Source organism: Corythoichthys intestinalis, chromosome 17, assembly GCF_030265065.1.
Source record: "Corythoichthys intestinalis isolate RoL2023-P3 chromosome 17, ASM3026506v1, whole genome shotgun sequence".
In the NCBI taxonomy this organism is placed as follows: Eukaryota; Metazoa; Chordata; class Actinopteri; order Syngnathiformes; family Syngnathidae; genus Corythoichthys; species Corythoichthys intestinalis.
Window position 1 is genome coordinate 911063 of NC_080411.1, and position 25975 is coordinate 937037.

At 38.7% G+C, this 25975-nt stretch overlaps 1 protein-coding gene across 3 annotated transcripts in view; it reads right to left on the reverse strand.

The window, feature by feature from the left end:
- LOC130905299 (rab GTPase-activating protein 1) overlaps positions 1–25975 on the reverse strand; it is a 158731-nt gene that overhangs the window by 98249 nt on the left and 34507 nt on the right. For 2 of the 3 annotated variants that reach the window (XM_057818547.1, XM_057818546.1), the window contains 5 exons: positions 19149–19178; positions 15324–15567; positions 13926–14139; positions 13537–13711; positions 375–538 (listed from right to left, as the gene is read on the reverse strand). In XM_057818547.1, coding sequence (XP_057674530.1) covers positions 375–538; positions 13537–13711; positions 13926–14139; positions 15324–15567; positions 19149–19178 — 827 coding nt within the window. The remainder of the gene's footprint in view (positions 1–374; positions 539–13536; positions 13712–13925; positions 14140–15323; positions 15568–19148; positions 19179–25975) is intronic. The other variant, XM_057818548.1, reaches the window with a different exon arrangement.

A 25975-nucleotide genomic window follows, 5' to 3' on the forward strand; every position in this document is an offset into this window, starting at 1 on the left:
GAAAAATGCCGTCCAGATCGGATTTAAACAACATACAAAAGTGACCCAGATCGGATTTGAAATGGTCCACTTCTATGCAACTTGTCACGTTCAGACTGTCAAGTTAATGCCTCTCTCGAGTCGGAAAAATACAAAAAAAATCGGATTCGTGCATTAAGACCTGTGGTATTAACCTAGCGTAAGACACACTTAGACAGTTTTCCCGGACCTTAATCGTACAGAAGCGTGTCAAAAATTTTTTAAAAAACAATCGCATGTCCTGGGATATGACTACATCATGATGGCGATGTTCAAACGAAAAATTGTGAATGCCTAGAGTGTATATTAGCAGTTTGTAACGGATTACGCTGCCAATACCGCATCATTTTGTATACCTGAAAGTGCCTTTGCCATCATCTTCCTTGATTTCAAGGCTGACCGTGAAGGTAAACAAGTCACTGTCAGGCGTGAGTGGAGCCGGCTGCTGAGACGCCGCTGCCGCCGACTTCTTAGCTGACCGCCGAAATGCCGTGGCAAAGCTGTACAGAATCCTACTCACCTGCAAAGATGAAAAGACACACCTTGGGTGGAATACAATGTGAATAAAGGGCTGTGGAGCCATTCCGCTGTGACAAAACCAGCTGCTGAACAAATTTCTAACTTTTTTTGATACAGTAATACCTTTAAAATGGAAGGTAAAATTGAGGAATTCCCCAAAATCTGAGAGAAAATGCGTCACTAGTTTAAATAGCTGTAGTTCAAGCAACATCCACACTGCTGTCAAAAACACCAATTGGCCTGCTAGGGGGTGACAAGGTCACTGATTTGTTGGGCTATTTTGCATTCCCAGATGTTTTGTGGATTATCCGATGGCTCCAGAAAACACGCCGTCCAGAAACGGGGTTACAACAGCAACATATACAACTTAGGTGAGTTTGAGCAGCTCTACTCAGAGAGCAGCGACATTTAGGCAAGGCAAATTTATTTGTAGGGCACAAGGTGATTCATGTTTACAGTCATGAACAACTCAATCAATTGACCCCACTGATAGTAGGTTTCTGTAATGACATTTTCTCCTTTTTATTTTTTATAGCATTTGAACTCATGAGGTGGTTGGACTGGTCACCAGCCAATCACAAGGCATTTAAGGTTGATGAACCTAAAATGGATGTTTTGGTCGTGAAAAGACGAGACGAGAGAAGATGCTTGAGCTGAGATTTGAACATTGAACCATAGACTTCATTACAATTGACGTGGCACTTTGTCATTCTTTGCGTAACGCCTTATCAGAGGGGGCCGAGCTTCATTTAGTAATAGCTGAAGACGGCACACGCTCATGTCGGATTTAAGCTTGGATTTTTGAAGAACTACGAAAGCTATACTGCATACACAACAACAGGAAGGATTGTTTCAGGAGTGATTTGTTGAGGATTTAAGGTAAATATTATATTTTTCGTACCATGCATGCGTGATTGAAGCATTTATTCTAATGATTTTTCTTCTTTGTTTACACATGGAGGCAGCTAATTTTCGTAACTGACTAGCCTCATATTTGGCAATATTTACGCGAAATAAATGCTACCTGCACTTTTTTTTTTTTGCTTTTAACCAAGAATCAAGACCGTTTTACATCCATATCTATAAAGAATTCAGGGATTTAAGCATTTATTCACAAGAATTTTCACCAGAAAAGTGCTGTTTACGCCAGGCGGCCGCTAGCCTCATTCGCTAACAGAGTAGCATTGTACTTCGACAATATGCGTAAAATAAACACTAACTGCACGGTTTCTTTGCTTTTAACCAAAATTCGAGACTGTTTAACATCCATGTCTATGAAGAATTCGGGGATTTAAGCATTTATTCACAAGAATTTTTGCCAGAAAAGCTCTATTTACATATGGCGCCCACTAGCCTCATTCGCTAAGAGAGTAGCATTGTACTTCGACAATATACGTAAAATTAACGCGAACTGCACGGTTTCTTTGCTTTTGACCAAATATCGAGACCGTTTAACGTCCATATATATGAAGAATTCGGGAATTTAAGCATTTATTCACAAGAATTTTCGCCAGAAAAGCTGTTTACGTCAGGCTAGCCTCATTCGCTAACAGAGTAGCATTGTACTTCGACATATATACATGAAATAAACGCTAACTGCACGGTTTCTTTGCTTTTAACCAAGAATTGAGACTGTTTTACGGCCATATCTATGAAGAACTCAGGGATTTAAGCATCCATTCACAAAAATGTTCACCAGAAAAGCTCTGTTTACGCCGCCGGCCACTTGCCTCATTGGCTAACGGTATATAGTGTATAATGATTATAAAGGGTTATTCTACTCTATAATAAGTTGTGATTGATTCTCCATGTTTTTCTCAAGTTTCAGATTTTAAATTGAGTGATTTATTAGCTGTTGAAAACTTACAGTAATTAAAAAAAACTAAGTTGCTATTTTGGTCAAAAATATATATGTAAGTGATATATACACATATATATATATATATATATATATATACATTCACACACACATATATATATATATATGTTATTATATATAAGTTAAATATTGCTATTGATCCTGAAAATATAGGTGATTTTCTCTGCAATTGGTGATTTTTGTGCATCTATTGTAAAATCTGAGACTTTTATAGCCATTTAAAGTTGTGTTATACTTATAAAAAATAATTAATCAGGATTTTATAAGGGAACGACTTTGAATTTTTGGATGCCGCTGCTAATGGAGACTCATATATGGCTAAGGCAGGTGCCTGTTTTAGTTTTAGGTCAGTAGCAGCTTTGCTTTGAAAATATTTCAAGTTTTTGAAAATAGGCCCCCTACGAATCGGCCCCATTTCCCGTGTCCTGTCAAGTATTATGAAGTCTATGCGTTGATGAACCTACAATGGATGTTTTGGTTGTGAAAAGAAGAGAAATCCCAGACAAAGACGAGAGAAGATGCTTCAGCTGAGATTGGAACATTGAACCTCAGAATGCTGATTTTACATCACACATACTAAAACACAAAGCTGACCTTCTAAGTCTCATGTGGGTCTTTGCGTGACAAAAATGCACTTTTCATTTGGACTGGGGGCTCTGAAGTCTTGTTTTTTTCTTTCCCCACTTCAGTTCAACTATACGAGAGGTGACACATCCTCTCCCTAACACCTCCTTCTCCAGGCTTTTCTTGGTATTTTTGGTGTGGGGTATAGGAATACTGCTACACAGCTCAGAGAGCATGACATAACGCCTTTGAAAGTGGGGAAGCTCCTAACACTGACGTGGCCCCTGTGGGACATGCTACGGGGGGGGATCAGCCATCCAAAACAAGGTCGACAGAACACATTACACGGTAATACTGTTTGTATGGAGAGACTGCAATATGAGGCGAACATTTTGTATTTTTGTTCAGTCTTTGCTATTTACAATGAGGAAAATAAGTATCTGAACACCCTGAGAAGCTCTCCCACTTAGAAATGATGGGCGGGTTTGAAATTTTCACGGTAGGTGCTTGTCCACTGTGAAAGAGAATCTCACTCTCTCAAAAATGAAAATCCAGAAATCACAGTGTATGATTTATTAGTATTATACTGCTGCAAATATATATTGTGACACCTGAGAAAACCAATGTCAAAATTTGGAGCAGTAGCCTTTGTTTACAATTACAGAGGTCAAACATTTCCTGAAACTTTTCACCAGGTTTGCACAGACTGCAGCAGGGATTTTGTACCACTGCTCCACACAGATCTTCTTTAGATCAATCAGGTTTCTGGGCTGTCACTGAGAAACACGGAGTTTGAGCTTCCTCCAAAGATGTTCTATTGGGTTTTGGTCTGGAGACTGGCTAGACCACTCCAGAACCAAGTTACTATTTGGTAATTCTGGCTGTCTCCTTCAGGCCCTTGTCATGTTGGAAAACCCAGTTTTCAATGCGCTCACTGAGGGAAGGAGTTTATTCCCCAAAATCTCACAACACATGGCCCTGGTCATCAGTGGCAGACTTGGCAATTTTGGGGCCCAAGGCGAACTCTTCATGGGTCAGGGGTTAAAAAGGTGAGAAGGGTGTGGAGGAAATATGTTCTGGTACACTAGGGCTGTCCTAAACGACAAACTTTCTCCTGATTAGTCAGCCGACTACTTTTATAATTAGTCGACTAATCTAATAATTTTCTTCTTGTTTTATACCAATTTAGCAATGAAATTTTTGTTGACGCTTATTAATTCACAAAACCATTTTGGAACACTTTAATTCTTTATTAAAATACAAATAATCATGTAAATAACAATAATTAATCACAAATAAACAATGAGGTTAAATTCTGATAGCATTTACTAGTGCAAAAGAATGGAAAGTAAACATTCAGAACACTGACTTTGCCTTTCTAACATTATTCAAAACAATTCTTAAAAAAAAATTCTAGCATTTTTTATTATAGTATACTACTATATATGATAGTAGTATAACAATTATAATAATTATTCATTGCCAATCATATTTGTCATAAAGAGTGTCATTGGAACGCTATTCTTAGTGTAGAATCTGTATTATGTAGTATTTACCCAACATATTATAAAATTCTGAAGTATGTGGGATTAACACCAGAAATCGTTAGTTATATGACGAACATGACGTGCTTTTATTTTGAAATGTTCACCGGAGGTACGTTCGCTAAACCGCTAACCGAAAGCTTTACACTCCGTTAAAAAAAAATATTCTTCATCATTGCTTGTGGTGTCACTAATATTTTTTTTTCGTTAGCAAATGCTGTTAACCAGCTGTTGGGTGTTATTGTATGACTGATTGGAACTGTACTGCATTGTTTCGCCACAGGGTGTGCTGTCGTGTATTTTATGTTCGGTGGGAAGAAGAACAAAGTTAAAAGAGGCATTAGCGTCCTGTTCTCAACTTCTCTCTCACTGCACTTTGGCCCTCATGGAGAGCACGTTCGCTCATGTGTTCGAAATAAATGATAGCCGACGTGCAAAGTAGCAAGTGAGCTGTAAAAATAGCTAGCTTAGTGGCGTGAAAAACGCGGGAGAGCTAAGTGAAGTTAACGAACAGCTAAGCAGAGCTAAGCGATGCTAAACGGAGCTAAGCGACTAATACTCAGTCGGTCGTCGTGGAACAGTCCATTGTAGTGCGTGTGTGTGTGGGGGGGGGGGGGGGGGTAATATACTGTAAATACAGCATTCAAATGGCTTTCTTTTTTGTTTTGTTATTTGTGTGTTTGGTATGCTGACATATTCATACACACATATACACGTATAGTTGGGGTGCTGCTGGCTCCGGTGGCCCAAGCCCTTGCTCGTTGGGGCAGGGGCAGCTCGTTGGGGGCCCCCTCTTTGTTGGGGGCCTAAGGCGATCGCCTACTTCGCCTGAATAGTAGATTCGCCTATGCTGGTCATCCTCTCCTTAATACAGTGCAGTCATCCAGTCCCATGTGCGGAAAAACACCCCCGAAGCATGATGCTACCAAACCCCATGCTTCACAGTAGGGATGATACTCATCTTTCTTCTTTCTCCAAACACCATGAATGGAATTTCGACGAATTTAGACAAAGTTTTGTTCTCTCATCCGACCATATGACTTTCTCCCATGACTCCTCTGGATCACCCAAATGGTCATTGGCAAGCTTAAAATGGACCCGGCCATGTGCTGGTTTAAGCAGGGGAATCTTGTGTGCCATGCATGATTTTAAACCATGTACTAGTGTATTTCCAACAGTAACCAGACGTGGGTAATAACGCGTTACATGTACTCAGTTACATTTACTTGAGTTGCTTTTTGAGAAAAATGTACTTGAAAGAGTAGTTTTACTCAGGTATATTTTTTACTTTTACTTGACTAGATTTGTGAAGAAAAAACGCTACTCTTACTCTGTTACTTTGGGCTACACAAGAGTCGTTCCATTTTTCCTTTATTCTACAGAGTTATTTTTTTTTTGCCAGCAATGCTAAGAGTAGCTCTACCGATTTCACCAATGAGACGTCACAACAATAATCAGACTCCATTATACCAATCGGACGCAAGCTTGCTGTTCTAGCTTCACGCCAGCCTGTTTAATCATGTGGTGCCTTTAAAGCATCGTAAAAAGTACCGTATTGGCCCGAATATAAGACGGTGTTTTTTGCATTGAAATAAGACTGAAAAATAAGGGGTCGTCTTATATTCGCGGTCTAGACGTTACACCTATTCACGACGCTAGATGGCGGCAGATATCATTGAAGCGATGTTCTGTCATGACAGATCTCAGCTACTCTCAAGTTTAACCAATTTGCATTATTTTATTGCATTGTTTTTCCTTATTCAGATTTGTTTCAAGACTACATTTACAGTTAGACTTCACTTTGATGGTTACTGCAGTTATTGCAATTTTGTTTTATCACCATGGATTGGTTTATTTACATTTCAAAAACCAGAAGCCATTCATTTACAAATGGGATTGCACTTTAGTTTACATATTTGAATGTTTAGATGTTAAGATTTGAATGAGGCAAAATAACATGTTTTTCCTCTCAAATATATTGTTATAATCATTTGTTTCGGATGTACTGTCATTATTTTTCGTATAAAAATTAATTCGGTGTTCAAAAAGTCTTTTTTCAAACTTGAGTCTTGAAAAAGAGGGGGTTGTCTTATAATCAGGGCCGTTTGATATAGAGCACTGCCCTCAACATGATTCAAAGGTGTGCATTTTAATCTCTCTCCCAATTTTTTGGGGCACCGATTGACCACAGAAAACCGGAGATATGATCTTTTTAATTCCGAAATACTCTAGTAATTATGAACTCTTCACTACTCAAACTAGGATCTATTTTCTCCACCAGAGGGCACTCATACTTTTTGGATGAATAATGGTTAATTTATGCCATTGTTTTTTTCCCTTGTCCAAATTCAACAATTTTTTTATTTGAATTTTTTTTTGTATTTCTTTGGCTTAATGTGGGTATGTAATTGGTTATTTTACAATAACATTATTAACCCTAAGCTAAATTGATGTTTAAAAAAAAAAACTGTGCCCCCAAAAGGGACATTATAACAACAGTTCATATTGATAACTTTGTGCTCAGAAAAAAAATACCATTGCTTAAAAAGTGCAACAAACAGTTACTCACAATGTTACTACTTGAGTATTCTTTTCACCAACTACTTTTTTACTTGTATTTGAGTACAATTTTTAGATGACTACTTTTACTTGAGTAATATTATTTTGAAGTAACTTACTTGAGTGAAATTTATGCCTACTCTACCCACCTCTGACAATAACCTTGGAAAAGGTGGTCCCAGCTCCTTTCAGGTTATTGACCAGATCCTTCTGTGTAGTTCTTGGCTGATTTCTCACCATTCTTAGGATCATTGAGACCCTACGAGGGAGATCTTACATGGAGCCCCAGTCCGAGGGAGGTTGACAGTCAAGTTTAGCTGCTTCCATTTTCTAATAATTGCTCCAAAGCTGGATCTTATATCACCAAGCTGCTTGGCAATTACCCTGTAACTCTTTCCAGCCTTGAAGAGGTCTCCAATTCTGTCTCTGGTGTCTTTGGAAAGCTCTTTACGGTGTATAGGGTGGACAGGTGTTCATATGCGGCTAACCGCCTCAAACGGGTCAAAAAGTCAGACTGAAAAATTCCACCTCCACTCCACTTATTTGTTGGACTTTATAAAGGCAACTAACAGGTTTTTGAGATTCACAATTCTAGCTAATAGACAGGTGATCAAATACTATAATCATATATGTAAATAATCATACATTGTGATTTCTGGATTTTATTTTAGATCGTCTCTCACAGTGTACAAGCACCTATCATGCAAAAATTTCAAACCCTCCCATCATTTCTAAGTAGGCGAACATTCAAAATCGCAGGGTGTTCAAATACTTATTTTACTTACTGTAGAAAGCTTTAATACTGTAAATTAAACACATATACAATATATTAATATTAGATATAAGTGCTGATACGATTAATTGATTAACTCGAGTAATTCAAATAGAAAAATGCTTCGAATCGCTTTGCTGCTTTGAGTATTCGTTTAGAGTGGGGTTGTAATTATTTCTGCAACGATTAATCGCTTAACTCGAGGATTCGAGTAGAAAAAAAATATTCGAATTAAATTGTGTTGCTTCGAGTATTTGTTTAATTAAATTGGCGTTGTAATGGTTTATTTTGAAAGTGTTTGCATTTGGTTTTATTGATTAGGGTGGATACACTGCCCTCTGGACTGCCTCTTTTCACATGGCTGAATCCAACTGCTCCCTGTTAAGACCAACGTAAGCTAAGTTTTGTTTGAGGAAATGTGTTTTTTTTTCTTAATGCATTTATAATTTAGTTCATAGGTATATTTAGCGTTTTTTTTTTTTTGTGGGAATATGTTTTTGAACCATTTGTTAAGAGCATTGTAAAAAAAAAAAAAAAAATTTTTTTTTAAACCTAGAATTTAATAGCATTTAAGCTAGCAGACTTTTTCTTGTAAGTTAGCCAATTGTTCTTTTGTTGTACATAGATCCTCATTAAAAAAAAAAAAAAAAAAAAAAGATATTGTTTGAGGCTCAGCTCAGGTATTTTAATTTTTCATGTTCCTTATCCGATTACGCGATTATTCGGACTAACTAGTCCATCGATTAATAGACTACTAAAATATTCGATAGCTGCAGCCCTAGTTGTAATGGTTTGTTTTGAAAGCATTTGCATTTAGTTTTATTGATTTGGGTGGATACACTGCCCTCTAGTGGCAACAGTGAATATGACACTCATTTAACATGGCCGAATCCAGCTGTTCCTTGTTAAGACCAACATCAGTTTTTTTTTAGCTATTTTTTTTAATGCATTCGTAATTTAATTTATAGGTATATTTAGCCGTTTTTTTGTGGGAATATGTGTGAACAATTTGTTATGATCATTGGAAAAAAAAAAACATTCGCATTTTATAGCATTTAAGTTAGCAGACTTTTGCTATGCAAGTCAGCCAATTGTTCTTTTGTTGTATTTAGATGCTCTTTTTTTTTTTTTTTTTTTCATACCGTTTGAGGCTAAGCTCAGGTATTTTAATTCATTTTTAAATGAAAGTACATTTCAGCATAGTTCAAAGAAACTCAATAATTTTATTTTGTATTCGCCTTTCATTCTCTTTTGAAACCTTAGAAAGCCTTTGGCTGACATTTCCTAAATTTTTTTTACAAGGCATTAAATGTTCCTAATCAGATTTGATTATTCCACCTAACTACCTGATAGATTAATCGACTACTAAAATAATCGATAGCTGCAGCCCTGTTAGATAGGGTTACATTAAATATCAAGTGAATCTGCAGTTTAAAACAAAAGGCTTGTTTTGAAGTAAAATTACAAAACTACCGTAATCAACAAAGAAAAACTAAACCCAAAAATGCTAAGTGTAGTTCACCAGGGGTAAAATAAAACATAACAAAAAAACTTAATGAGCGACCACATGTCAGAGGCTATTCCAGGAATAAATGTTTCTATGATTTATTATCTGAGGTTACTCCTGCATAGATGTTCTCTGTAACCAAAAACAAATAATCATGATCACAAGCCTCCTCATGTGGCCAAAGATAAATCAGAACACTTGCTTTCTGTAAGCACAATTTGTAGATGTTTGTCCACAACACAAATAACTACAAAACTAGTTGTTTTTTTTGTGATTAACTCAATACCACGGAAAGACGTGATAAAGAAGAACTATTGACAATTTGAGCCCTGAAACATGCTGGGATGCCCCCAAAGATTCTTGTACAGTCATTGGAGACCAGTGTTGTTTTCGTCAACGACGACTATAAGGAAAATATTTCGTTCTTAACAATTTTTTCATGACAATGACGCAACGATAACGAGCTACAAACGTTTATTAGAGGACTAAAACATAGCGACACGAATGTCAGTTTGCCAGTCTGACGAGACGAGAACGAGATGAAAATGCCCCATAGTTTTTGTCAAGTGTTGACAAAGTGTGTCTGGTTGTGTCACTCATGTGACGTGCTGCGTGCCCCCCCCCCCCCCCCCCCATTCACCTGCTAGTGTCCTTTCCAGTCTTCCCATTGCCTGTTTTGAGATACACACGCTAAGATTACTATTCTTTTTTGGCAAGAAGGGAGAATATGCAATATGCTTTAGCCTTTAAAGGTCTGTGCTGAGTGATCATCACTCACTAAATGTAACTCGTAGCGTTAGCACAGCATTCATGTTCGTGTTAGCATCAGGCTATTGCTAACGGCGAGCATCCTCTTAAAATCTCAGACAACTTTTTTACATAACATTCGTGGCGTCCTGGTGGGTATAATTAATTTTTTTTCACTTCACAGACGAAAACATTTTTATTAAACGTCCACTTAGACTAAATTAGTCTTGAGTTTTCGTCAACAAAAACTAGACGAAGACATATTTTGAGAAAACTAAAATATGACTAAGACTAATAAGTACCATCATCCAAAAGACTATGACTAAGATAAAATTCAAAAACAACACTGTTGCAGACCAAACTATGATCCCAAAACTAGAGGTCCAACATGGGATTTTCAAAGCCCGATGACGATACCGTTGAATAAATAGGTAAAAACAGCCAGTTGCCAATGTCTAAAGCTGATTTTTTTAAATTAACATACATGAGCTCAGTCACAAACGGTATTAAAAATTTTAAATAAATGCAGATCTAAGTACAACAAAAGAACTATTGGCTAACTTGCATAGCAAAAGTACGCTAGCTTAAATGCTAACTTTTTTTTTTTTTTTTTTTTTTGCAAAGCTCTTAACAAATCGTTCAAACACATATTCCAACCATTGACTGCTAAATATACTTATGAACTAAATAACAAATGCACTAACAAACATATTAGCTCAAACAAAAACTTAGCTGATGTTGGTTTTAACAGGGAGCAGCTGGATTCAGACATGTTAGATGAGTTATGTCATATTCCTTGTTGCCACTAGAAGGCACTATATTCACCCATTTGGATAAAACTAAATGCAAACACTTTCAAAACAAACCATTACAAGTTCACTCTAATTAAAAGAATCCTTGAAGCAGCAAAATTTTATTCGAAGCTTTTTTATAATCGAATTATTCGATTTACTCGATTAATCGTTGAAGCACTAGAGCAGCCGGGACTTTTGCGGCATATGCTAACTTTTTTTAACGCTCCGACAATACTCCCACACTAGATATCATCAAATAGCAACCTAGATGTGCTACGTTAGACCCCCCCCCCAAGTCCCATGCTATTGGCTGCGTGAGCCCAGGGTGATCATGGGACACGTAGTACATATACTACAACCGGCGACTAGAAAGCCGGTTCGCAGTAATTTTAGTGGGAAAGTGGCAAACATACATGTCGTTGTGTCTATCTATCTATTTGTCTATCAATCGCATAGGCAACACTAATTTTAGAAAGAATTTTTGAGAAGATGGCAAAAAGAAAAAAAGACGAGTAGGTCCGTACTTTTCAGCAGGACATAAATGCGGCGTTTTTTTCTCTCACTTTGAATGAGTCAACAGACGCAAGATTTTTATCGCGTGATTGCAGGGTTTTGACTATGAGAGGGACAACAACAGGAGCGGATTTATTCAAGTCCTTCACTGAGTTCGGTGAAGCACCAGAAGTCGCATTAATGGTAAGAAATACTCATCATTGATTGGCAACAGCATAACTACAGTGGGGCAAATAAGTATTTAGTCAACCACCAATTGTGCAAGTTCTCCTACTTGAAAAGATTAGAGAGGCCCGTAATTGTCAACATGGGTAAACCTCAACCGTGAGAGACAGAATGTGGGGGGAAAAAAAAAAAAAAAAAATCACATTGTTTGATTTTTAAAGAATTTAGTTACAAATTAGAGTGGAAAATAAGTATTTGGTCACCTACAAACAAGCAAGATTTCTGCCTGTCAAAGAGGTCTAACTTCTTCTGACGAGGTCTAACGAGGCTCCACTCGTTACCTGTATTAATGGCACCTGTTTTAACTCATTATCGGGAAAAAAAAGACACCTGTCCACAAACTCAGTCAGTCACACTCCAAACTGAGTCGAAGGACACAAGAGGCAAAATTGTAGACCTGCACCAGGCTGAGAAGACTGAATTTGCAATAGGTAAAACGCATGGTGTAAAGAAATCAACTGTTGGAGCAATTATTAGAAAATGGACAAAGACATACAAGACCACTGATAATCTCCCTCGATCTGGGGCGCCATGCAAGATCTCACCCCGTGGCGTCAAAATGATAACAAGATCGGTGAGCAAAAATCCCAGAACCACACGGGGGGATGATCTACAGAGAGCTGGGACCACAGTAACAAAGGCTACTATCAGTAACACAATGCGCCGCCAGGGACTCAAATCCTGCACTGCCAGACGTATCCCCCTGCTGAAGCCAGGACACGTCCAGGCCCGTCGGCGGTTCGCTAGATAGCATTTGGATGATCCGGAAGAGGACTGAGAGAATGTGTTATGATCAGATGAAACCAAAATAGAACTTTTTGGTAGAAACTCAGGTTCTCATGTTTGCAGGAGAAAGAATACTGAATTGCATCCGAAGAACACCATACCCACTGTGAAGCATGGGGGTGGAAACATCATGCTTTGGGCCGGTTATTCTGCAAAGGGACCAGGACGACTGATCTGTTTAAAGGAAAGAATGAATGGGGCCATGTATCGAGAGATTTTGAGTGAAAATCTCCTTCCATCAGCAAGGGCATTAGAGATGAGACGTGGCTGGGTCTTTCAGCATGACAATGATCCCAAACACACAGTCGGGGCAACAAAGGAGTGGCTTCGTAAGAAGGATTTCAAAGTCCTGGAGTGGCCTAGCCAGTCTCCAGATCTCTACCCCATTGAAAATCTGTGGAGGTAGTTGGAAGTCCGTGTTGCCCAACGACAGCCCCAAAACATCACTGCTCTAGAGGAGATCTGCATGGAGGAATGGGCCAAAATACCAGCAACAGTGTGTGAAAAGCTTGTGAAGAGTTACAGAAAACATTTGGCCTCCGTTATTGCCAACAAAGGGTACATAACAAAGTATTGAGATGAACTTTTGGTATTGACCAAATACTTATTTTCCACCATGATTTGCAAATAAATTCTTTAAAAATCAAACATTGTGATTTTATGGGGGTTTTCCACACATTCTGTCTGTCATGGCTGAGGATTACCCATGTTGACAATTACAGGCCTTTCTAATATTTTCAAGTGGGAGAACTTGCACAATTAGTGGTTGACTAAATACTTATTCGCCCCACTGTATGTTATTAAAAATAATTCTGCGACTTATTGTATTTCAAAAGTGTTTTGAAATTACACAAAATGCACACATCACTCTTTTTAGTTTTAAACATATTGTATGGCTCTCACGGAATTACATCTAGAAATTTGTGGTGTTCAATTCATGGCTCTCTCAGCCATAAAGGTTCCCAACCCCTGCCTTCTTTGAACAGGCTGATATAGATGTGGCAAATAAGTACACTCAAAGATAAAGGAACACACACACACACACACACTCATTGAAAGAAAAATAACAATAGCACTGGATATAATCAAGCTAGAAATAAATAACTTACCGCCTCTTGGATTTGGCAGCGAAAGACATGGATCCTGAAGATCTCTGCATTGTAGTGGCTCTCTGTGAACGCGAAGCAATCTCTCTCTGGTGTGCCGTCGTGGCCTCGCACACAAAACATAATCTTATAGATGGGATAGTTGGCGATCTCTGTGCTGTTGTTGGGATCCAAAAGCCTGCGAAAATGAATGTGAGGCATGATAAACATGAACAACAACGCAAAATCTGTTCTTCACAAAGGTAACAAACAAACAAATATCATTAATACTATTTATCAATGTGGGATGCTTGCTTGGTCATGATGACTAATTAGCTCTAAATGTTGGCCAGGCCCTGGATATTTAGAATGAATACTAAACCGGACCACTTGCTGGAAAAATGGCAAATTACCTGACAGTGCCTTCGGAGACGCCTGGCACAGACAGCGTGACATCCAAGGGTACCTGGCACTGCCCCCTGAGGATGCTCATCATACGGAGTGCCTCCACTTCACTGCGAGGGGCATTGACCGAGGCGCACCCGAGATACGTCAGCTGGCTGAATACTACACTGTCCTCATCTGGGATGGGACTGCCAGGACTACCGTCTGATGAGGAGTCGTCTCCTGTGGCAAAAAGTTGACATTTGAATTCATCATAAGACCTACATTTATGGAAACTGGAAAGAGGAAAGTATCCAGGTTAAAAAGAAGGAAGTCTAAAACGATATTTTTTGCGCAACAAAATCAGGATAGTGGCATTTCAAGTGTCTCCAGAGTATAAGTCGCACCCCAAGCCAAACTATGAAGAAAACTGCTCCGTATAGTCCGAAAAATACGGTACTTATTTTTCCCCCTTCTGTCATTGTTTGCATACTATCCTCATAGAATATGAAAACCTATGAGACAGTCCAGTATTAGGGCTGTCAAAATTATCGCGTTAACGGGCGGTAATTAATTTAATCACGTTAAAATATTTGACGCAATTAACGCACATGCCCCGCTCAAAGATTAAAATGTACAGTACAGTGTAATATCCGCTTGTTACTTGTTTTTTGGTGTTTGGCGCCCTCTGCTGGCGCTTGGGTCCAACTGATTTTATGGGTTAGTACCATGAGTGAGCATGGTGTACTTATTGACATCAACAATGGCAAGCTACTAGTTTATTTTTTGATTGCAAATTTTACAAATTTTAATAAAATGAAAACATTAAGAGGGGTTTAAATATAACATTTCTATAACTTGTACTAACATTTATCTTTTAAGAACTACAAGTCTTTCTATCCATGGATCGCTTTATGTTAATAATGTTAATGTCATGTTGATTTTTATAATAAACAAATGTAGTACTTATGTACCGTATGTTGAATGTATTTATCCGTCATGTGTCATCTTTCCATTCCAACAATAATTTACAGAAAAATATGGCATGTTTTATAGATGGTTTGAATTTAGATTAATTTTTAATTTTTAAGCTGTAATTAACTCGATTAAAAATTTTAATTGTTTGACAGCCCGAATATATATATATATATATATATGTGTGTGTTATTTTTTCTTTAGAATTCTTTAAAAAAATTTGAAAAAAAAAATATATATATATATATATATTTTTTTTTTTTTTAGCGTTTTCAGCGTTTACTAACCTTTAAAAAAATTGAATATATAATTTTTTTTTTCTTTCTTCTTTTTTTTTTTTTTTAAGAAAAATCTAAAGAAAAAAAGATAACACCACGTTTCAGTATTTTTAGCATGGATACCAGCAAATTAGGAGAGCATAATACAACGCAGGGGTAACCAATAAAACTCACCACGATACGATCGCTCATTCAGCTCACTCTCTTGAGCCGTCTGAACGGGAAGTACCATTTCCACCTTGGGTGAAGCCGCACTGAGAGGGTCAGTGCCTGTTGCCGCAGGTGATGGTGCGGCGAGCGGGACGTCCGAATTCTCGGTGCCTGTCGACGGTCCCGGCTTGGCATCGGCCAAAGACGGGTCCATGAGGACGTCCTCTAGCTCTCTTTGGAGTTGCTGCTCACTGCCATTTCCCACAATCTGACAGAGACACGTGCACACACCATGCATCATCAACATAAATAAAATGACACGTTTAGGGCCACAAATACAAACACAATTATTAAATCACTGAAGCGATGCCTGCATAGCAATATTTTGTCTTTAACTTGATTGACCCCGCCGTGGAAGACATAAGTGATCAACAATCACAATGTCCTGCTTGTTTAACTTTGCATTCTTAGAATACATCATCTGCTTCGAGGGAGACTTTTTGACAAGATTTATTTTTTATTACATACAGCATGCATCCTCTTCATCCATTTTAGAGATTAGTACGTCAGTAAGTGTGTAAGTTGTGCAAAACTGTTAGTTTTACTGTTTTAATGCTAGAAATTTCCAGAACAATGTTGCTTCCTGGAGAAGCTGTGCCCTAGAGGAGTTCTACGTATGTGGCCGTAGCAGATGAGTTTCCCAAGCTGTTTGCATTCTTGTAGATAGAAATCTAGTTGATACAGAATGAACAGTGCCTCTTGAGGTTTTTTTGTCAAATAAGCACAAGGGGTCCTTAGTTTCCAAATGCCTCAACACATCTCTGAGTGATTCTACTTTGTGCAAGGTTGTAAGAGTAGATCTTAGCTTGTCACAAGAATGGGCATGCTCACTGCCTGCCATACCTCATGTTTTTCATTTGCAAATTATTTGATTTGGAAGGCCTAAAACTCTGGAAAAATGCATTTACAGGGAAAAATGCATTTACAGGGAAAGCCGGGGTTACAATGTCCACGACCTACGATGTTTCGAGTTTTGTGTATTTATGAGCTATTTTTAGCCCAAACATTCAATTCAATTCAATTTTATTTGTATAGCCCTATACCACAACAAGGATGTCTCAAAGGGCTTTGCAGAGGCAATATGATACACAGTCAGAAACAGCAGATGAAATAAATAAAGTTCAAGTCCTGGGCACGCCCCATCCTTAGACCCTCCACATCGGAAAGGGAAAAACTCCAAAAACTCTTTGGAAAAAAAATTAGAAACCTTGGGGAGTACCACATTCAGGAAAAGTTATTTCAATTCTATTGATGTAACAAAAACTGACTCAAGGTAAACAATCGGAAAAGAAATACATTCCCGATAGGGGTGTGAAAATATATCCAAATGGTGATACAGTGCCCTCCATAATTATTGGCACCCCTGGTTAAGATGTGTTTTTTAGCTTCTAATATATATATTTTTTTTAATTCAAATAATATGGGAGCTTAATGGAATAAAAGAGAAAAATCCAACCTTCAATACAAGTGCATTTATTCCGTGGGGAAAAAAAATCCCACATAAAGATAGTTATTTGACATCAAATAATGTGTGTCACAATTATTAGCACCCCTGGTGTTAATACTTTGTACAACCCCCTTTTGCCAATAAAACAAGGTCTGGGGACTGAGAGGGCCATGGGAAGAGCTTGATTTTGTGTTTGGTGAACCATTTCTGTGTAGATTTGGCCATATGTTTAGGGTCATTGTCTTGCTGAAAGACCCAGTGACGACCCATCTTCAGCTTTCGGGCAGACGGCAACAGATTTTGATTTAAAATGTCCTGGTATTTCAGAGCATCCATGATGCCATGCACCCTAACAAGGTTCCAGGGCCTTTGGAAGCGAAACAGCCCCACAGCATCACTGACCCACCCTCATACTTCACAGTGGGTATGAGGTGCTTTTCAGCATGCGCATCTTTCGTGGCACGCCAGACCCACTTAGAGTGTTTGTTGCCAAAAAGCTCAATCTTGGTGCCATCTGACCAAAGCACACGGTCGCAGTTGACGCCTGGGACTTCCAAAGGCCCTGGGAACCTTGTTAGGGTGCATGGCATCATGAATGATCTGAAATACCAGGACATTTTAAATCAAAATCTGTTGCCCTCTGCCCGAAAGCTGAAGATGGGTCGTCACTGGGTCTTTCAGCAAGACAATGACCCTAAACAAATGGCCAAATCTACAGAGAAATGGTTCACCAGCCACAAAATCAAGCTCCTCCCATGGCCATCTCAGTCCACTGACCTTGTTTTGTTGGCAAAAGGGGGTTGTACAAAGTATTAACACCAGGGGTGCTAACAATTGTGACGCACATTATTTGATGTCAAATCATTGTTTCTTTATGTGGGATTTTTTTCCCCACTGAATAAATGCACTTGTATTGAAGGTTGGATTTTTCTCTTTTTTTCCATTAAGGTCCCATATTATTTGAATTAAAAAAAATATTAAGAGCTAAAAAACACATCTTAACCAGGGGTGCCAATAATTATGGAGGACACTGTATATCGTGATACTTTGTATCCCAAAAGGTTATCGATATGCTCCTGCCAAGATAGTTTTAAAAAGGAGTCACTGTTTAAAAAAAAAAAAATCAAAATTAAAAAAAAAAAAAAAAAAAAAAAAAGGGAACCAACAAGTTGCTACCAAAATCTTCCACCATAATAGTGTCTCAGTTAACTATAAGGCTTCATTGATGGTGCTCCATGCCCAAACATTTAGACTGGGAACGTTTGTTCATTCGAAACCAGAGCATTTACGGTTATTCTGTCCGATTTTCAGGGCATTTACAGGTCATTTCCTGTTGAGTTTGAGTCACTGCCTATTTTGTTTGGGTGATTCCCAGGTCACGTCCTGTTCTGTAACTCAAAATAAACAGGTAGTGACCCATAAAATACCCCAAAATCAACAGAAAGTAACTGAAAATCAACAGGTAAATGACCTTAAATGGCCCAAAATTACCTCACTACCTGGCATTGGCTGTCACTGACGGCCATAGACGTTCAATCCGTTTGAAGTGGGAGGGATGGCAGCGAATGAACTTTCCCAGTTCAAATGGATTGAACGTCTACAAGTGATAAACTCATTCCAATTCAGAGCAGAAGCTTGTTTTTCTGTTCATTAGTTGTTTGTAGAATTTCCTAGAATTATTTCCTGACCAATGTATCGATAATCGTTGTATCGCCATATCGTCAGATCATCGTTATCGTCAGCTTTGTATCGCAAATCGTATCGTATTGTGAGGTACCAAGAGGTTCCCACTCCTAATTCCCGATATGTTTGCCAAAACCTCCCCAAACTTTGTGTTACTGCCCCCTCCTGGAGCAGGGGCGGGTCATTTTTTTCAGACTTGTGTCGTGTTGGCGACTTGGCACTCTCTCAGCGTGGAGGGTCAAGGGACGAGATTTTATAACCCGGACATGACGTCATTTTTGGTTGACATCAACAACAAAATAAACCACACATTTCCAAAGATGGTGGATTCCCGTCTTTTCCTCAGTTCTAAAATTCAGTAGCAAATTCATTTCGTTATGTATTCTTAGTATAACAACCTGTCGCGTTTTTTTTTAAGGGTTTAAGTTTTCGGCCAATTTTTTAACTAATAAAAGCCTGTGCAAAAGTTCACCCGACACTGTATTTGCGAATGTCTAATGCAGTCTCCACAAAAACTAAAGCACAGCCGTGACTAGGGGTGTCACTCAACAGCTAGCAAATAAACAAGAGAGCACAAATCACGGACAGTCACCACAGGATCACATTACAGAGAGATACAAGAGGAGGAAGAAGAGAAAAGCAAAGAATGAAAGACTAACCTTAAAGCTGACCCCTTCCTCTGAAATCACCTGCATAACAAACAACAAGTTTAGACACACTAACTCCTCTGACTTGATGAGCAGTGGAGAGATTACGCTGGCCAAAACGAAATTGTGATGGGGATGAACAAGTGAATGAGGTGATCCCCACCAAGTTGCTGTGCTGTCAAACCACCACCTTCATTTAAACTGAAAGAATTTTTCCTAAGTTTATCGGCTATACTGGATGTAACAGCTTGCATTTTATGCTAACTTTGTTATTGGCAAATATGTCGTATCCCCCCTTAGGCGTGCGTATGTCACGAGAATACAGAGAGGAGATGATGCTCTCTAGACCAGTGTTTTTCAATCAGTGTGCGTGAGAGATCGTCAGGTGTGCCCCGAGAAATGATCTTGCTGTCCACAACAATGTGGACCCCAGCACGTCTAGTGTACATCATTTGAGTAGACTCGGCAAGTGTCGATATACACGAAGGTGTTTTTCATTTTATCCAAATGTGATGACCGTCAATCCTCCCCCCATGTTTAATTCCAACAAATTTTCGAGGACAGCAAGGTGGCTGATGGCTAGAAAGCAGTTCTTGAAGGTGACACGAGCAGCACTCCTAAAGCACCATGGTGCCAAGCAAGCTTAAAGCAACACTAGGTAACTGTTCAACCTTTATAAAACATTTTCATAACATTTGTGATACAGTGTATCACAAAAGTGAGTACACCCCTCGCATTTCTGCAGATATTTAAGTACAGTGGGGCAAATAAGTATTTAGTCAACCACTAATTGTGCAAGTTCTCCCACTTGAAAATATTAGAGAGGCCTGTAATTGTCAACATGGTTAAACCTCAACCATGAGAGACAGAATGTGGGAAAAAAAACAAAAAATCACATTGTTTGATTTTTAAAAGAATTTATTTGCAAATCATGGTGGAAAATAAGTATTTGCTCAATACCAAAAGTTCATCTCAGTACTTTGTCATGTACCCTTTGTTGGCAATAACGGAGGCCAAACGTTTTATGTAACTCTTCACAAGCTTTTCACACACTGTTGCTGGTATTTTGGCCCATTCCTCCGCAGATTTTCTTTGGGGTTGAGACCTGGAGACTGGCTAGGCCACTCCAGGACCTTGAAATGCTTCTTACGAAGCCACTCCTTTGTTGCCCTGGCTGTGTGTTTGGGATTATTGTCATGCTGAAAGACCCAGCCACGTCTCATCTTCAATGCCCTTGCTGATGGAAGGAGATTTTCACTCAAAATCTCTCAATACATGGCCCCATTCATTCTTTCCTTTACACAGCTCAGTCGTCCAGGTCCCTTAGCAGAAAAACAGCCCTAAAGCATGATGTTTCCACCCCCATGCTTCACAGTGGGTATGGTGCAATTCAGTATTCTTTTTCGTCCAAACAAGAGAATCTGTGTTTCTACCCAAAAGTATTATTTTGGTTTCGTCTGACCATAACACCTTCTCCCAGTCCTCATCTGGATCATCCAAATGCTATCTAGCGAACCGCAGACGGGCCTGGACGTGTACTTTCTTCAACAGATTCAGATTCAGAATATTTATTGTCATTTTTACAAAGGGGACATGTCTGGCAGTGTAGGATTTGAGTCCCTGGCGGCGCATTGTGTTACTAATAGTAGCCTTTGTTACTGTTGTCCCAGCTCTCTCAATGTGATTTACTGGGGGGGTTTTCCACATTCTGTCTCTCATGGTTGAGGTTTACCCATGTTGACAATTACAGGCCTCTAATATTTTCAAGTGGGAGAACTTGCACAATTAGTGGTTGACTAAATACTTATTTGCCCCACTGTATATCTTTTCATGGGACAACACTGACAAATTTTGGGACGTAAAAAATAGCTAATACCTAATACCATAGCGACGGTATGACAGCAAATGTTTGCGGTTTTGAAACCGTGACGTTTTCATACCACAGTATACCTCAAAAGAGGTAATTAAGGGGTTAATTCCGATTTACGCAGAAATCCGGTTTACAATGCCAGCGCGGGAACGGATCTCGTTCGTAAACCGGGGACTACCTGTACTCCATAATGACTACTATACTGGCTAAGGAAAAGGAGAGACAGGAAAGGCAGAGGTTAGGTAACCACAACTTCTAAGGGCCAAACACAAGATGATGGCTGCCGGCTGTAGTGCATCCTTCACAAAGTCCTCCCTCTCTTAGTGACACAACACTAGCTTGTTACAAACACCATGCTGTGGATGACATCAAAACCACAGTAGATACATCTGCACCGACTCAAGAGCGGAATGTGAAACGGCATAGTTGGCCATTGTCTTCTATGGTCATGTAACTATTACAAAATTCACAGAATAAATTGTCATCTTTACTGTACTACTTCACTACAAGTTCCTAGTCTTAAAAGGAAACAGGAATGATTGATTTTCAAATACCAAAGATGCCACATGATTGAGAACATCTTTTAGGGAAAACAGTCTTAAAAAAAACATTGTAACATGCTACAATGTTGTTTTTTTAAACGATGAAAAATATCCCTAAAAAAATCTTTAAAAATTCTGGTTGAAAACATTACTAAAACAGAGTACAGGCTCAGATAATCGGGCCAAATCTAAGTATCCCTCTTCCGATCCGGGCCAGCGATTATTCTGGCTCGTTACAACGGTGGCTTACAGCAAAATGACAGGAATGGGATGATGGGAACTTTCTGACAGATAAATTGACGAACGTGTGAAATTTAACAATGACTCAACATCTCTCATTTTAGTCATCATAGGAAAGAAAATAACAGAGTAGGGGAAATCTTTTTTTAAAGGCCATCATAGGTGTTGCACGTATTACTTACTGAAGGCCTAAATGTTTTTTTGTTTTTTTTTTGTTTTTTTGGGAGGGAGATTTTAAAATCCCTGTGTAGAGGAAAAAAATGAGGGAAAGACTAACAGTTATTTTCTGTCAAATATTAGAATAGGCCTTAGAACAGTGTTTTTCAACTGGTGTCATGGGTGCCATGAGAGATCGTCAGATGTGCTGCGAGAAATTATCTAAATGCCGTATCTATAAATATATATAAAGTGGGAAAGTCATCACCGACTCCTCTCCTCTCTGTTTCCCCATTCGTGGCGATTAAAATATTTTTTTACGTTGTCGGGCGGAGTTGCAGTAGGAAGGAAGGAAGGAGTAGGTAGAAAGTTCTCGGTCGTGTGCAGCGAAGTTTGCTCGTGTCGCGTTCAAAAACTGCTCGGATTTCTAGCCATCAACGACCTTGCTGTCCGCGACAACGTGGACACCAACACGTCTACTGCACATTATTTGGTTAGACTCGTCACGTGTCGATATACTCGAAAGTGTCCTTTCTATTTTATCCATATGTGACGACCGTCAATCTTCCCCCTGTGTTATATTACAACACGTTGTTGACAACAGCAAGGTGGCTAATGTCTAAAAAGCCGAGCAGTTCTTGAACGCGACACGAGCAGCACAACGCCATGGTGCCAAGCAAGTTTAAACGTCATCTCCAAAAGAAACACCCGTCCCTTCAAAACAAGTCGATGGACTATATTGTTCGCCTTCGTGTAAACACAGAGAAACAGGCAACTTTTTTTGTAATATAAAACCTACGAAGGAAAATGAGAAAGCCCTAAAAGCCAGTTACCTTGTTGCTTAATCCAAAAAGTCCGACACCGTGACAGAGACATTATTACTTCCTGCCTACAAAGCCATTGTCTGCGAGATGTTCGGCCCTGATGTGGTTAAAGACATTGCTCAAGTCCCCCTGTCTGATAATTCTGAGCTTTTTCAAGCCTAACTGCTATTTTTTTAAAAATTAAAACAAAGACTGAGAGCTGTTGAAGAATAAGGATATCAACTTTGTACTCGTCTAAACAGGCTCAAGTTTCACACTGAGTAAGTATACATACTGAAAAATTATTTCATAATTGAATATACTGTACAGAAAATAATTTTGGAACATTTGGAACAGATGTTTTCCAATGTAAAAACGTGCCCTGAGTCAAAAAAGGTTGAAGAACGCTGCCTTAGAAAACAAAAGTAGAGATTGATTTTACAACACCCTCTGGTGGTGGCAGTGAAAGACTGCACTCGTATTTACATTTTACTTCCATTGCTTCTCCAAGAAGAGTCAAGAAACTCAAAACAGTCTGATTGCTAAATATTGTTACTAACAATGGTGTACTGCATTTAATATTCGACTTTTTGGATATTAGTAACTCAAATATTATGCTAGGGGGGAAAAAGTCCCAAGGTGTTGGTTAAGGGCCATTTTTTCAAGTATTATATTTTTATAATTATATCAGGAGTCAAGACACAAAACGAATCAGTGAAGAAAATAAGGGTTGGCTCATGAGAGAAGTTAAAAACTAAATGGTTAGCTTGATGGTTAGTGTGTAAAAGCCAATGTAACTAAGGAGTGGGAAATGAATTTTTTTTGCATTGTTACCAAGATGGAGGACATTCTGTATGCAGATGCTGTGGCAAGTTCTTAATCCAACCTACATTACATAAAGGAGACATATTATGCGATTTTCACAATTCATAGCATTTTTTTAAAACGACAACTGTTTAGGCTAGATTCCTTTGAGCTGAATGATTACGTGACTGCTCATTCCCAAAACTCATGAGCACGTCTGAAGTGTATAACTATAGAGATTACACAAACATTTTGGTGAAAATCCCGCTAGTTTGAACTGGAAACGGCATTGGCTTTCTTTGATATGTGGTGTCCCTAATTGTTAAATGCTAAACTGTTGGTTTAAAACTACATTCTCTGTTTACATAGGCGAAATTATGTTTTTATTCACATATGAGAGAACATGAGTGCGACTTATGCTGTCTGCCTCCCCCAAGTGACAGGCCGCTGCCCATGAATGAGAACGCAACTGTGTGTTGAAATGTGTTTGTTTGGTTTATAAAGATTTTTTGGATCAGTCAAATATTTCCGTCTAACATCTCTCCATGTAAGTATTGTAGTGCTGCAACGATTAATCGATGAACTCGAGTATTCGATTAGAAAAAAAATATTCGAATTAAATGTAATTGCTTTGAGTATTCGTTTAATTAAAGTGGCGTTGTAATGGTTTATTTCAAAAGTGTTTGCACTTAGTTTTATTGACTAGGGTGGATACACTGCCCTCTTCACATGGCTCAATCCAACTGCTCCCTGTTAAAACCAACGTAAGCCAAGTTTTTCTTTGAGCTAATGTTTTTTATAGATTCATAATATAGTTTATAGGTATATTTAGCTGTTTTTGTGGGAACATGTCCGAACCATTGTCCGAACCATTTACTAAGAGCATTGTAAAAAAAAAAAAATTTTTTTTTTTTTTTAAGTTAGCATTTTATAGCATTTAAGCTAGCGGACTTTTGCTATGTAAGTTAGGTAATTGTTCTTTTGTTGTACATGGATCCTCTTTTTTTTATACCGTTTGAGGCTCAGCTCAGGTATTTTAATTTTTCATGTTCCTTATCCGATTACTGGATTATTCGAACTAACTTGTTCATCGATTAATCGACTACTAAAATAATCGCTAGCTGCAGCCCTAAAGTATTGTGAGTTTGCCAATTTTTATTTTTCTTGTACAACGACCTTGAGTGTTCTGAAAGGTGCTTAGAAATGCTTTATTATTATTGTTATTATATTGAGACATGGACAACTGTGGCTTATAGTCAGCTGCGGCGAATATATGGATATTTTTCTGAAATTTGATCAAATTTGTGCTTTGCATCTTATAGTCAAGTACACTTCACAAACTGGAAATTTCAGTAATAAATTGCAGCACACTTTAGATGTGGTTATTTTCTTCTTAAATTTTTTGCAAATGTGTAATCTGGCCATTTCTTGAATAGCAGATCTGTTTGCCAAGTCATGGGCGGAGGGTGCTTCCAGTGAGCTTGGTTAATTGTGTTTAGGTAAATTAGTGAGTAAGTACAGGAGAAGTTCGAAGCACACGCACAGAGAAATAGGCTAGTTTACATTGTATCACAAAAGTGAGCACACCCCTCGCATTTCTGCAGATATTTCAGTATACAAAATGACACTTTGACAAAATGAAAAGTAGTCTGCGTGCAGCTTATATAATAGAGTTCATTTATTTTCCCCTCAAAATAAATCAAAATATAGACATTAATATCTAAACCCCTGGCAACCAAAGTGAGCACACCCCTTAGAAATGACATCCCGAAATGTCCAAATTGAGTACTGCTTGTCATTTTCCCTCCAAAATGTCATGTGATTCGTTAGTGTTATTAGGTCCAGGTGTGCATAGGGAGCAGGTGTGTTCAAATTTGTAGTGCAGCTCTCACACTCTCTCATACTGGCCACTGAAAGTTCCAACATGGCACCACATGGCAAAGAACTCTCTGAGGACCTTAAAAGATGTATTGTTGCACTACATGAACATGGCTAAAGCTACAAGAAGATTGCCAACACCCTGAAACTGAACAGCAGCACAGTGGCTAAGATCATCCAGTGTTTTAAAAGCGCGGGGTCCACTCAGAACAGGCCTCGGGTCGGTGTTCTAAAGAAACTGAGCGTCACATCCAAATGCTTACTTTGAAAGATCGTCGCAGGAGTGCTGTCAGCGTTGCTGCAGAGATTGAAGAGGTGGGGGGTCAGCCTGTTAGTGCTCAGACCATACATCAAATTGGTGTGCGTGGCTGTCACCCCAGGGGGAAGGCTCTTCTGAAGACGGTACACAAGAAAGCCAGCAAACAGTTTGCTGAAGACATGTCAACAGAGCACATGGATTACTGGAACTATGGTCTGATGAGACGAAGATTAATTTGTTTGGTTCCGATGGTCTCAAGGATGTGTGGCCGTGACCAGGTAAGGAGT